Genomic DNA, 14,041 nt, shown 5'->3' with positions numbered 1-14,041 from the left:
ATCTTAAAAAGGAAAGTGACTAAAATACCCTTTTGAAAAAAAAAGGAATGAAACACCAAAAGGAAAGGAGAAAAAGGTTCTCATTCCAACTTGCAAGTTGGCTTAACATTATTTTTCATTGTTCTTGACAAGAATAATGAACCCTGCTTACTTGGATGAATACAATTGGTAAGCATAAACAATTTTATTGACCATCATCGTAATGATTGTTAGACACAACAATGAATCAAATACCTATACACAAAAACTTTTCCTTTTTCCCCCCTTTTTTCTTTGGAGGGTTTGGGGGTTACATTCAACCCTCAATATCTCATGTGTTTATTTGGTTAGAAGTTAGGTTAACTAACTACATAAACAGAAAGAAAGGGCAGTGAAAGCTTGCTGACTTGAACAGCCATCTCCTCCAACATCAGAAATTGCAGCCTGCAATGAAGAGATTCAATCAGCATTACCAAACTGTTTGTCCAAAGAAAACACCACTACGTCGTGGATTGAAAGTTTAAGAACCTATCAGAAATTCTCTCAACGTATAAGGATCTCAAATATTCAAATAATTCAGAAAGTCTCTTGTTAACTTTTAAAAGAATGAAGACTAAACAAACGGCATTGGACTAAACTCATAGTTTTAACCTGGTTTGTTTGATGGAGAGCAACATTTGATTGAATATTGATGAGAAACAAGGAGTAGCCAAAGGATATTAACCCGAATTGATATAATTGTAGGATTTTACTACTGAAGAGGCAAGAAGGAAAAATAATTTCTAAGATGGTAAAAATTGGATAAAAGAGAATATCAAGTTTCATATTTATGTAAGGACCCTAGATAGGAAAATAGTGGATTATTAGGAAAAAAAATGGAAATGGTTGTTAGAGAGTTCATATTAGTAATAGATAGTTAGTTGGTTAGGTTTTTTTGTTATAAATAGTAGGAGAGGGGTTGGGGAGAGGTACGAAGAATTTTGTGTGGAGATTTCCTTGCAATGGAACCTTGGGAGAGTCTTGCTCTCTCGAAAGGCTAGGGTTACTTGTTACTTGTTCTTATGATCTTTTAATATATATTTCATAATTGAATGTTCTTGAGTTCATCTTTTCTTCTTGAGATAATCGTTGTTAGGTGGGATCCTAGCAATTCAAGAACACTCTACACTATAAGAGAACGTGCATACTGCTCCAACCAAATATCCCTTTTGAAGAAATTGAACTGCCATAAAAACTCTTCGTTTTTCAGTGCAGAAAGGCCGACACGAGAAAACTATCTCAGACATTTTTCAACGTATCTAAAAAAAAAAGAATGCTACCCAAGTCGCTCCAAAGGGGCAAGGATTAAAAGCTGCGTAAGGCAATCTTTGCAACTTTTTAATATTTAAAGCTGCAGCTTCAACAGCCAAAAGCAAAAGTATAGACAAAATCTTAAGGTATCATCAGTTAGGAGAAGGTAACTTCTCTCTAAGTGCTGTAAAGTTTTCTTTTTTTTGAAAAACTGGAACAAAAGAAGGCTGAATCCTAGTGGTTCGTGTCTTCATGACATCAAAGTCACTTGGGTACTTACAATACCGTGAGTATACAGCCTTTGTTCTATTTATTATCTAATCTACACAGAAGCTCCAAGAAAGTTGACAAATAATACCCAAGTTCACGGAGCCATTCCACCCCTTCGACCCTTCCTATCTTATTTTAGGTTTTTTCCAACTGTAAGAATTAATCCCCGTGATTTCCTTTTTAAGACATCAAACTATCAGTGAGAAAAGTAGAAGGTACAAGGACATACAAAAAAACAAACCCACAACACTAGCTATAAAACAAGATTAGTAAGAAAGACTGAAGTTACCATGATTATTGGATGAACTGATCGTGTTGGATGATAAGCTCCTCTCTTCCTCTCATTCTCTAGAAAAGAACTGGGTGTCTAACTGATACAAACTGAGTTTAATGACTTGTGCATGGAATACAGAAACTGCCAAAAGAAAGAAAAGAAAGTCGTATAAAAAAATGAACAGAGAGATGTATATCATTGCAGTTATAAAAGGGAAAGAAAATTTCAAAATGTCCACAGCACTACCAACCTGGAGTAAATTAACTCAAATGAAATTGGTGCCGGGAGCTATGCGCATGTACTTGACATTATTATTACAGTTTGTCATATTATTTATTTATTTATTCCATCCCATAACATAACAGGAAAAAAAAAAATACGAAACAAAACCTGCAGTTAGGCAGAAAAGTAGAATCAGCATCTGAATACAAAAGCAAAATTTAAAAAGATTAATGTAGTTGATTACTATATCATGGAGATCATCACCTTTCTTCATCCCCCTTCAACAGCATTCGTCCATAAATACTTATTGCAGAAGGATTGCAGAGAACACTGGATATTTGCATGTCTCATCCTTTACATTAGCATGACTCGAGTTCGAGAATGACAAGCAAATCAAGAAATGAACAGTGAGGTGTAACTGAATCGATAGGACAGACAAACAGAACTCCTTTGTGGATAATGAAAGTCCCTACAAGCTTCAGGATTGTAACTCCAAATTCCCACAATGATCTTCAGTATTTTTTATTCATTTTGACAGGATCGTGACCTCGATTTGCAAATACTCCAGGCACACGTCTCAAAACATCCATATACAGAAGTCTCGTAGCGGATTGTGCTTTCCTCAGTTAAAGTCCTAAGTCTAAATGAATGGCATAGCAGCCTTAAGCCTGCTAACAATGTTATATTCACCTAGCACCAGGACAATGAATAGAGAGATCCACTAAAAGGCTGTAACCATGCTATCAACAGGTTTTTCATGCAATGAGGCCGATCACTTCTGCTTCTCTCATCAATGCTTCTCAAAGCAACATACCAACCAGACGAGTTCCAAGTCAGAATTCATATCTATAATCACTCAGTTTTTTCAACGGTTAATTGCCTCCATTGCAATTCGTACTAAAGCCAGCAAGCCTTCTACATCTTGAAAATTAAAATCAAGAGCCGTTTTGATGCAAGAGATACCCTCCTTGTTGGTTGGCCCTCCCGAGCTTGCATTTGCAGCTGCAAAAGCAATCCGTGATTTTCTTGATGCTTCCATGGCAAAATTTACATCCTGCGCCTGTAAGTTACCATTGTCTAAATCTTAAACTTAAGTTCATACTTGAATGCACATAACAAGTATATTTTGTCACTCAAGAAATCAATTGACTATTTTTAGTAATGGAATGATGCTTCCCAGATGTGTGATAGACAATGTAGAGAATTGAAGGGAAAAAAATACTCTCCACATGTTTTTTTATAAGAAACAAATTTCATTAATATTTGAAAATTACAAAAGAACAAGAAGCCCAAGCCAAAGGAGCTATAGAAGACTTCTCCAATTGGTCAATAGTGTAGTAAGATCGTAGGATTTGAAAAAATTAGGTTAGAACTTAAGGTTAAAATGTCATTTTGACCTGTAGTTCAGAACTCTTCAGCGAGATGTGATAATCTTAAGGTTAAATGTCAGTTTGATTTCTATAGTTGAGAATTTATTCAATTTTAGTCTTTATACTTTCAAAGTGTAGTCCATTTCACTACTGCTAGTTTATTGTTGATTTTTTTCAAAAGAAATTTATTATCTATTATTAGCATTTTCACTACAAACTTTATTCTCAAAATATAGAACCAAAATGGCAATGTTAACCCAATTTAAAATACCAATCCTTCTAGCCGCCGATTGGACAATATATTACTCTCAAATCGCTAATATAATCTAAATAACCAGTATAAGGTTTAAAGTATACATACATAATTAAGCAACCTCAGAAAATTGGGACGGTTGTTAGCAGCAATGACATTGGACCCATTAGCATGGCTCGAACTGACACCCTTACCAAGAGCAACTTTTTCTGCTGTACCAGGGTTGTTTAAGTTATCAACGTCAGATGCAGATGATGGAGATTCTCCTGATAAAAATGTATCAGAAAGCAATATGAAAAACGTTATTAGTCTTCTACACCTTTTAAACCAAGTCGAAGAACTCAGGATAAATAATGAAACCTAGCCCATTATTATAATGAAGCATTAGCATGGAATCTGAAACACAGTGCAACACTCAATCATCTCCTAGAGTACATTTTCTTACCCCACCCATCAAAAAACATCAAATCTGCACGAACGAAAATAGCAAGAGAAAAGAAAAAAGAATTTCCTTGGCACATTATTAGTAAGTAGCAGCCCGTGTAAAAGAGAAAAAAAAAATGCCAACCTTTGATCCATTTAACCACAATAATCTAGTTCAGCAACTCCACACACTTTTCATTTAGTACTAATTAATGGGTATTTGCAAAACTAAAGTGAAAAATATGACAACCGACTATTGGAAAGAATGGAAACTAAAGAGAAATTAACAAAAGCTTGAGCATATTTTAACCTTCAAAGGTTATATTTCTGAGTATCCAAAAATGTGATTATATAAAGAAATGAGGGAAAATTCTTTATTTCACACAGATCTTTCCTCAGCACAGGACTATGTCTATATTGCCTATTCATCCTCATTACCGGAAGGAAGCATTTTCAAGGCTTTCTGCAACTCATTCCGGTCTCTGATTGCAGTGTTCTGAGAAGAATAAACCACCCTCATGAAAGCTACTTCCATGCATTTGTAGGCCAAAGCAGCAGCAGCCATGTCTTTGATTTTCTCATACTCATGAGCACAAAACCTACAAACATTGAAAAGCTTAGCCTTTGAATATGGATGCAGTGTTTTCATTAAGAAATTTTTTCATTAAAACAGTGAAAAGAGACTAATTCTGATACAAACTCCAGAAAAGTGTTAAACAAAATTCAGTTAAAATAAAAAACTTCCAAAGGGGAGAAGATCAAGAAAAGCAAAGCTCAACCCCCAAGTAGTGAAAGAACATATCATTACCACTTTTTTCCTACTAAGAGGAAGAGAAAAATCACGAGAAAATGTTGGATGAGTATTGAGTACCATAAAAGGAAATTATACAGCGGTGTCCAACTTTTTATGTATTTGCAATTTTTGTATGAAACAGCAAAAAATATAAATATATATATTGAACAAGAAACAAAAAATCATTGAAACTGAAATGAAGAAAAAGGAAAATAGGTTAGAGATTCACCTCTCAAAACCTAGTGACAAAACAAATTCTTGTAAGAAGCCACATGATACAAATTGTACACAAAGAACTCCTCTGAAGTAAAATTCCTAGCAAGATTTAATTATTTTATCAAGCAAATCTTCCATGGATCATTGTTCAAGACCGTACTAAGCCATTCATCCAGCCTACAAGAGGGACCAACCTTAAAGGTAGGGGATCCAATCGAGCAAAATAAGGCATAATGCTCACTTAAATTGATATCACCAATGCCACCAATGAACATCCGTTCAGGACATCCAATAGAATTGGAACATCGCAGAGACAATTAGCATGGCCTAATGCCATGGACAAACAAAATAAAGAATTCTATCAGGAATGTTAAAAGGAATCCAGGATTCCTTATCCTTCAGTCCTCGGCCTTGAGATTCAAAGTTATTGAATAACAAATATCAAACAAGAGACAAAACACTAGCATGCTTATCTTGAATGACTCAAAAGAAAATATCTACTTATAATTTCAAAAACTGGAGGAAAACATAAACTATAAATCCAATAGGTGACATGTAAAAGTGAGAGAACTCTGCTGGTTTTCAAGAAAATTGGTGCACGCACAGAAGAAATTATTTTGACTTACTCGCATAGTTTTGCAGTGCTACTGTATATTGGAATAGACTGTTTGGCAGTCTCGTTATTGGACGACTCAAGCAATGAAGCTCCATAAAGAAACTTAAGTGCCGCTTGAAAATAAAGCCCAATGGATTCATGATTGGACCCAGAATTCTGAGGATAATATAAAAAGAATTAGAATATGAAGATCAGAAAGCCCAAATCAGAATTTATGCATTTAAAGACCTTAAAACGATCAGCAAGATGTTTCAAATCTTTAGCTTCTTTCATAGCCTTGGTAGCAGCCTGGTTGGAGGAATCCCTTCTAGCTGGACTTGGAGCATCAATGGGCATCCTTGCATTGGGAGTGGAATGTCTTGAACCATTGGTCTGAACTTCCTTTTGACGACTCTTGGCATGCTTTTTCCCCTTCGATACATCGTTGCTTTCTAAGGCATCTGCTTGCGAAACATCAATTGCACTTCCTTTTCCACCTCCTGCTGAGGGGGGGCCATGCAGCATTTGATTTTGTAACTCTCCTGAGGTTGGAAACTGAACAAGTGTACCTTTTCCCGAGACTTTTTCAAGTTGATCGTTTTTCTGAAAAAGGGACCGCTTTGAAGCAGAGCCATTGCTATCATGTTGCTGATTCTTCCTCACAGACAAAACCACATTTTCTTTGGAAGTGCTGTCTAGTGTAGAATCTGGGCCTTCATGCTTGACAAAATTTAATTCACTTTCCCTTTTACCCCGCTCAATGGACAGCTTTCCTGAACTTTCCTTCCTTGCATCTCCAGATTTGATCCTAGAGTTGTCTTGTAACTTGTGTTTACCATTCTTAACCTTCAAATCAGAGTGTGGAGGAGACCTTCCTCGCAAATCATCATGGGAATAAGGAACCTTGTCCTTGTCCATGCCAACATCCAAACAATAGCTCCCATTCCTATCCTTCAACTGTGAAGATAAATCCTTTCCGCTTTTGAAGGGATATGTCTCATTGCCCCTATATCGCATTTCATTTGATCTATCTTCATTCTGAACTTGTTCAGCCCATGGTTTACAAGGATGCTGATGATCAATTCCTGAATTTCCAAGAATACCATTTGGAAGGTCGCAATTTTGAACATTAGAAGACTTCTCCTTTGTTTTAGTCTTTTTTCCCGACAAATAACTAGCATCATTGTTCAAAGTATCAACCAAGGGGGACTTTGAAGGCCTCCGATGAGCCACAACAGACTTCTTCTTGCTACCAGTCCCAGAGCGGTCGCTACCACCATCCTCTTCTTCCCCATCTGAGCATCTTGTACGACCAGTATCAAGAAAATCCTTGCCATCCCTAGATGACCGTAAAATCTTATCACGGTTAGGTATTCTCATAGGTGATGAAGAAACAGATTCTACAGGCGACCCTTTCATCTCTTGGAAACTAGATTTGGTTTTATGCGAACCAGATATCTTAGAAGAACTTGAAGTGGCTACAAGAGAAGGTTGTATCGCTCCTAGATCCCTTTTCAAAGAATCAACGCCGTCCAAACTCCGATGAGATAGAGTGCTCCCTACATCTTGTCCAAATGGCAAATTCTTAGAATGAGAACCCTTTTTCTCTTTTCTACCACTGGATTCTTTACCCGGAGGCTTAGATAGCTTGGCTTTTTTCTCCTTCCTATGGTCATCGTCACTCGTAACACGACCACTCTTTTGCGGGAGATGATCAGAACCATTGAAGGACCCAGGATTAATTTGAATATCTGGGGATGCTTTCACTTTTCTCTTCTTTGAATTGCTTTTGGTACTACCACTTCCTCCTCCCAGGGAATCATCGTCCACAACACCCAGCTGTTTATTTTCTCTTTTATCATTGGGTACACGGGGAATGACATTCATGTTATATTTTGAGTCCTTAGAAGAATGGTCCATGCTTTTAGACTTATTAGTTCCACCTGATGCAGAAGGAAAGCCAATGCTCAAGGTTGGGTCAACCTTCACAACAGGCCCACTGTGCACTGATATCTGGTCTTCATCAATCAAATCCAGACCATCAGTTCTGACTTTCTTTGCAGGTCTAGAGTAATCTTGTTCTTTCTCTTTTCTATTTTTAGTCTTTAAAATCTTGGTAGCACCTGTGCCAATGATTTATCCAAAAGTGAGATTCCAATGTCAAGTAAGTAGAGCAAGTAAAAGAAGTCGGCAATACAAACAAAAAAAAATCCGTGCCTTCATCAGATAGGATGTCAACAGATTCCTGCTTCTCTTTATACTTATGCTTGTGCTTATCAACAGGGACATCGCTGTACTTGTTTAAATGATGAAAATTAGCTTCATCTCCAACAGGCAACTGGTTCACATCGTCTAAACTCCTGCTTTTCATTGCTCCTTCATGCTTCTTTGAGTTTGATAGCTGAAGGGCATCCCCCTTAATACTTGGTCTTTCATTTGCTCCATGCTTCTTCTTTCCACCACCAGGCCGAACACTAAAATCGTAATGATGGTGATTGTGCTCAGCTTGCCGAGCATTAGCCACTCCTGGCATAACTCCACTCAGGTTACTGTAAATAGTACCCTCAGGAGCAGCAGGTGCTTGGAACCTTGCTATTAGAGCTTTTGTTGTTTCCTCCTCACTAAAAATACATTGGTTCATTCCAGGCCTACATATTCATAAAGAAAAAAGAACTAAGAGAAGGAGAAAATTATCAATTCTCTTTTTGGCATTTAAACGCTAATAATAATAGGTTAAAGATCATAAAGATCTAAACAATAGTAGTAATTTGAACATTATAATTGATAGACAAGAATTGCAGCTAGAACCAAACTTACAGCCAATCAAGCATGCTGCAAATCCACTTCTCAGGTAGGCTGGCAGGATTTGTGCCTAATGGAAGAAGCCGCCATTGTTGACACCTGTCGCAACAAACCCAGTTGTCTTGTCCATTTACATTATCCACTGCAGCAGGTGCCGCATCAGCTACTGTCCCGCTGGCATGATTCATAACTGCTTCTGGAAATGCTTTTGATGCCGATGACTTACCAACTTTCTCAACAGACAATCTCTCCTTTGACACAGGAATAACAGGCGTTGATTTTCCAAATACATCAGAATGATTCAGCTGATCATCAAAAGGATTCTCAGATGTATCTATTAGATTATCATCTTCTTCCAATTCCCCAAAGAAATCTCGGTATCTATCTTTCGTTTTTTTGAAGTCCTGTGGCTTGTGATCTTCAATTTCAGTTCTAGTTGAGATGTTGTCTGCTTTACTAATACTCTTTGTTTTTGAACCTGAAGAGCCAGACTTCATACTACGTTTTGATACTTCTCCATTGGAGATGGACTCAGTATGACTGAACTTTGACTTCTTTTTTCCCTCAGGTAATAAATGATCCTTCCCTGAAGCATATTTCATGTTGTTATGTGCATGTAGAGAAATTTTATGATTAGTATTCAGCTTGAGAGGATCAATTTGATCGCCGTTTGAAGCATTTTTTCCTTTTGAGGCAGCGTCTATCAAGTCAATAGTTTTCTCCCTCTTGCTTTCTCCAGACTTTTTTGCAGGAACTGAAATATCATCAAACTTACTGGCTTTTTTTGGCTCCTTAACCTTTCCAGACGTGCCATTATTTTGCTTCTCATCCTCTATAATAAGTGGAGGCTCTGCTGCTGGACCCTCTTCCAATTGATCGAAAAAATGTCTGTCTCTAGTCACAACTTTATCTGCCTCCATTAATACTTCAGATGGCCCATTAAGACTTTTTGTCGTCTCACCTGCAATGGCATACGAATTGGATAATAGTGGAAGTTTTAATGCTTTGGAAACAAGCTCCTCACAAGCTGCAGTATCAATTTCTGAAGTCTTTTTTGACGTAACTGAGCCATTCAAAAAATCCTTCCTATTCGTGTTCTTTGATTCGGAAAAGAAGTCATTCATATCTTTTGACGTCCTCTTCTCAGCTAACATTTGACCACTTTTCAAAGAAGACCCCCCCGCTACTGGGCGATCCTGATTGTAATGTTGGACACGAGTAGATTTTTTCTCTCTTGCAGGCTTCCCTGTCTGAGTCAGGTGAATAAGATCATCAGGAAGAGGGGATAGCAAGAAACCTCCATGAACTGGAAATGACGTCATCATCTGCTCCACAAATTAATTGCATTGTGATCACCAAGGCACATTATAGCAGTAAAGAAAAGAAAAAAAGGTAAGGGAGGAGAAACTATGATCATCATTTAGACAGATATACCTGAAGAATGCTGGTTGGGGATTCAAATGGGCCATCCTGAAGCTCACGAGAGATCCCTTCACTTTCTGAGGGGCTATCATCTAATGATGAAGATGGTGAAACATCCAGGCCAAGACCACAATAGATTTCGTCGTTCTTTCTCGTTGACAGGTTATCAGAACCCATTTTAATTCGAACCTTCAGTGATATTTGGTCTGAAGAAGTAGTGGATTTATTGTTCGTGCAACCATATCCAGCAGCAAGTTCATCCACATGCTGGAAAGAAGTGCATACTTCTTGTTTGGATGAATCATTCAGATTTGGAACTTTGATTGTGGGCAGTGACGTAGAACTGGTAGAAGGGGGTCCAGGTCTTATGGACTGAGGTGTAGTTGACGAAACTACAGAGTTATTATGCCCAACCTGAATAGAAACACAAATTTGAGGCTCGGTAAGGCCATCATCAATGACACTTAAAAATGCCCAATTATCAAAAAGAAGAAAGAAAACAAGTTTACCTCAAGGTGAAAATTATTGGGAGATCTGGATGTACTGCAATTGTGGCCTTTTGGTGGAGTTCTTGAATGGGACCAAACCGGAGATCGTTGATAGGAAGGTAAAAATGAACCATATCCACCAAATTTTGCCCCTATAGTAAGCATATTAGCATCCAATTTTTACTTCATAGAAGACATCTAAAGCTATCATGCCACAAGAACCAAAAAGAGCCATCATTCTACTGTGTTTCAACTTACCCAAATTTTCTGCAGAGACCCCACCTTCAAAATCTTTCTGAAAGTGTCCCAGAACATGTTGAAGTTTTACATCCTGATCAACAAGTTAAACACCCCTCAAACACATATAACAAGACCTTAGAAGACATAATAAGACCTCAGTCAAATCAGCACAGATTCTCTATCTGGGAGATGAGTTACTGAAATCACTCTTACACCCACAGGAAAAAAATGCATCAACAACTGAAGACTCTGAAGTTCAATGATTACATTTCTGATGAATATCATAACATACAGATAACAGAATGTTCACTGAATTTTTCAGCAAGAGGTAACCACAATTCATGAGCTAGAGTTCAATTCCTCCGTGACACGTAACTTCCAATACAAGAAAGAGATCCCATAGCAAAGAACTTGACTGTTCAAGAAGAAATAACAGTCAAAATTATTCATCTTCCCTGAATGGATCAAGTGGTGAATGATTCCATGAATCATTTGCTCCACTGATAAACAGACCCTTTTTTCAATAGGGGCAGCAAAACAATATTCAAGTTTCTTCACCTATATACACTCATTCTTTCTCACATTTCCTCTTATTCACATTCACTACGGTCTAACTGCGACTATGGGCTCAAACACATTGACTACAGAAGCATTCAAAAAGGGAAAAGAAAAGAGAGGGAAAACCCATTTTTTTGGGAGCTTGAGCTGCTACAAAAAGACATAATAAAACCCAAAATTCTAAAACACCATAGTCTGGATCTAATTCAGTAAACAAGGTCAAATCGAGAATCTAGAAGTTGCAATATAGAAACAAGATGCACAAAAGGCTTACGATGTAGGAGAGAGCAATATCAGGGTCGATGTTTGAATCAAAATCTTCATTGTTCTGGTAGGACCAAGCTTCTCCTTCTTCAAGCTCAGTATCTTCCATCTCTCTCCTGGCACCGTTTACCTCTATTTCCTTCCTCGCATCCCTACCCCAACAGAAATCATTGAAAACCCATTCAAAAAACAAGGGAAGAATAACAACAACAAGAACAAAGAACAAGTCCAACCTTTTGCAGCTACCTCAAAACCAAACCTCCGCTGTCCTCACCAACATCCAAACACAAATCTTTACCCAACCCATCTCACAGAACCAAAAACCCACAAAAACCCAATTACAATTTCCCCTAAAAACACTTGCAATCTCACCCGATCACGGAATTAAAATCGAAGCCACGCCGAAATCGGACAATTTAAAAGAAACCCAGTTGAAATTCTGGGAAGACAGAAAGAAAGAAAGAAAAAAAAAACAAACAAACAAGAAGAAATTGCTCTTCTTAGAAACAAATCAAAATCACCGATCTCTAACACAAGCAAGGTTCGATCTCTATTGAGTTAACTCAAAATTCATTAATTGTAGATTTCGATTCTTTAGCTGGAATTGCCAAGCAAAAAAAAAAAAAAAAAACACCCCCACCCTCTCTCTCCCCCGGTTTTTTGGTGTGAACAGCAGCCGCGTTTTTGTATAATTTCTTTCCTTTTTTTTTTTATTTTAATTCATCTTTCTCTCTTCTTCTTCTTTCTTCTTCCTCTGTCAAAAAAAATTGTAATTTTTTTATCTCAGCTCAACTCCTATACGAGAGGACAGAGAAAGAAAGCAACCATTTCTATTGGATTTTTCTTTCTTTTTTTCCTATTATTTTTTTGTAACTTTGGTTCTGTGAATTATCGATTTAGATTCCATTGTCTTGTAAATAAATAAATTAATTAAAAATTGGGTTTATTTAGAATTAATTGTTACATCACGAGCTTAAGAAGATTCATAGCATGAACAACCTTTGGTCTACACGTGTATACTCTTCCTCTTCTTCTCCTTATTTTTCTTCTTCATTTTGCTTCACTTCTTTTTACTTTATCCATAACTATTGATATATATATATATATACACACTTTTACATTTTTGTAAAATTTTAAATTTACCAACTATACAATTATAATTATATTAGATAATATCAATATTATCGTAAATAGAATTTAAAATAATTATTATAATTTGTAAATATTTGTGAACATTTTATTTACCGTATAATGGTTTTCTATATTTTAAGAGTATTTGTTTTAATTCTCGTATTTTTAAGAGTTATAATTTATGTTATTTTCTTTCATGTTTTCTTTTGAAGGAATTGAAATTTTCACAAACCAAACTGAAAATATAACCATTAAAATTCGTGAATAAAAATGTGCAAATCAAAATGAACTGAAATTTAAAAGATAAAAGATTCGTGGAATGTTTTAGAAAGGATGTAAATAGTAGAAGTCGGAAAATGAAAGAAATAAATGGACCAAAAATAATATCAAAATCAAGAAAAAATAATATGATAAACATAAATTAATATTTTTAAAATTTGAAGGTGTATCAATTCAAACTTTAAACTAATAATTGTATTAATTTAATTTTTTAAGTTTAAAAGGTGTACCAATTTAAATCTAAAACTAATAAAACAAATAAGTGTACCAATTTAAATCTCAAATTTTCATAAATGCATCAATTTAAACGTTAAACTTTCATACACGTGTCAATTTAAACTCTCAAATTTTATAAATGTATATCCAAGTAAAATAGGATGAAGGATTTCAATTGAGTCATGCATATAAATTCAAGGTCTAAATTGATATAATCACTAATATTGAATTTAAATTGATATCGTGCCACTCGTAAAGTTGGAGATTTAAATTGATACAAACCCGAATTTCAATTAATATAGGTGAAAAACCAAAAAAATTTGAATTCAAATTTTCACCCATTTGTAATAAAACAATTGAGCAATATTTACTTTGATTGTTTAATTAATTAATTAATTAATTTGATTTTTATTTATACTATATTTGTAGCTAAAAGTTTCACAAAACATTTTCTCACAATGATTCTTAAACATCTTAGTCATTTAAATTAAGAGAATATCAAAAGTGATAATTTTGACAAAATATTTAAATTTTATGGCAAAATCTATAAATTATTTTAATTTCATAAAGTCTCGTCAACAAATTTAGTTTATAATATCTTATGAGTTTGTTTTAAAATTGGTAAAATAAATTTGCGTAATTAATGTTTTATTAAAACTTTAAACTCTTGCAATTAACATGTAATTCTTCATTTAAGTCAAATGTTTTAAACATTCGTTGTGCAAATTTATTATTAACACAAAATATAAAACTATTTGATAGAAGTTGAAGTGAAAATATTTGAAGCTGAAACTTCTTTGTTCTCAACACGTACAAAGTTTCTGTTAAGCTTATAAGCTCTTGTTAACAACGTTGTTTGATATAATGAAGTTGATTTAGCTTTGAACTTTAATTTTTCAAATCTGAGTTAACACGATAGATTAAAATTTAAAGAAAGATAATAAAAAGATAGTATG

At 35.5% G+C, this 14,041-nt stretch overlaps 1 protein-coding gene across 2 annotated transcripts; it reads right to left on the bottom strand.

Annotated features, from left to right (window-relative positions):
* Positions 1–62: 62 nt before the first annotated feature.
* Positions 63–12,311, bottom strand: LOC101205723. Of its 2 annotated transcripts, none has more exons than XM_031889139.1 (15): positions 11,693–12,311; positions 11,470–11,611; positions 10,656–10,728; positions 10,419–10,549; positions 9,922–10,323; positions 8,503–9,812; positions 7,903–8,333; positions 5,935–7,808; positions 5,717–5,862; positions 4,520–4,680; positions 3,767–3,924; positions 2,300–3,095; positions 2,064–2,203; positions 1,829–1,954; positions 63–423 (listed from the first exon to the last, which is right to left on the bottom strand). In XM_031889139.1, the coding sequence occupies exons 2-12, from the start codon at positions 11,566–11,568 to the stop codon at positions 2,901–2,903; spliced, it is 4,980 nt and encodes a 1,659-aa protein (XP_031744999.1). In that variant the 5' UTR covers positions 11,569–11,611; positions 11,693–12,311; the 3' UTR covers positions 63–423; positions 1,829–1,954; positions 2,064–2,203; positions 2,300–2,900. The 2 variants fall into 2 exon arrangements, with proteins under 2 accessions (XP_031744999.1, XP_031745000.1); XM_031889140.1 differs by having other exon boundaries at positions 11,706–12,311.
* Positions 12,312–14,041: the final 1,730 nt, after the last annotated feature.

This window comes from Cucumis sativus, chromosome 7 (assembly GCF_000004075.3).
Source record: "Cucumis sativus cultivar 9930 chromosome 7, Cucumber_9930_V3, whole genome shotgun sequence".
NCBI lineage: Eukaryota > Viridiplantae > Streptophyta > Magnoliopsida > Cucurbitales > Cucurbitaceae > Cucumis > Cucumis sativus.
This window is presented reverse-complemented; position numbering and strand designations above follow the sequence as displayed.

Coding starts and splice junctions, on each gene's coding strand:
- LOC101205723 (XM_031889139.1), bottom strand. CDS start 11,568: ATGGAAGATACTGAGCTTGAAGAAGGAGAAGCTTGGTCCTACCAGAAC. Junction 5,863..5,934: donor ATCTTGCTGATCGTTTTAAG/GTCTTTAAATGC, acceptor TATTATCCTCAG/AATTCTGGGTCCAATCATGA. Junction 3,096..3,766: donor TTCTGAGGTTGCTTAATTAT/GTATGTATACTT, acceptor GGTAACTTACAG/GCGCAGGATGTAAATTTTGC.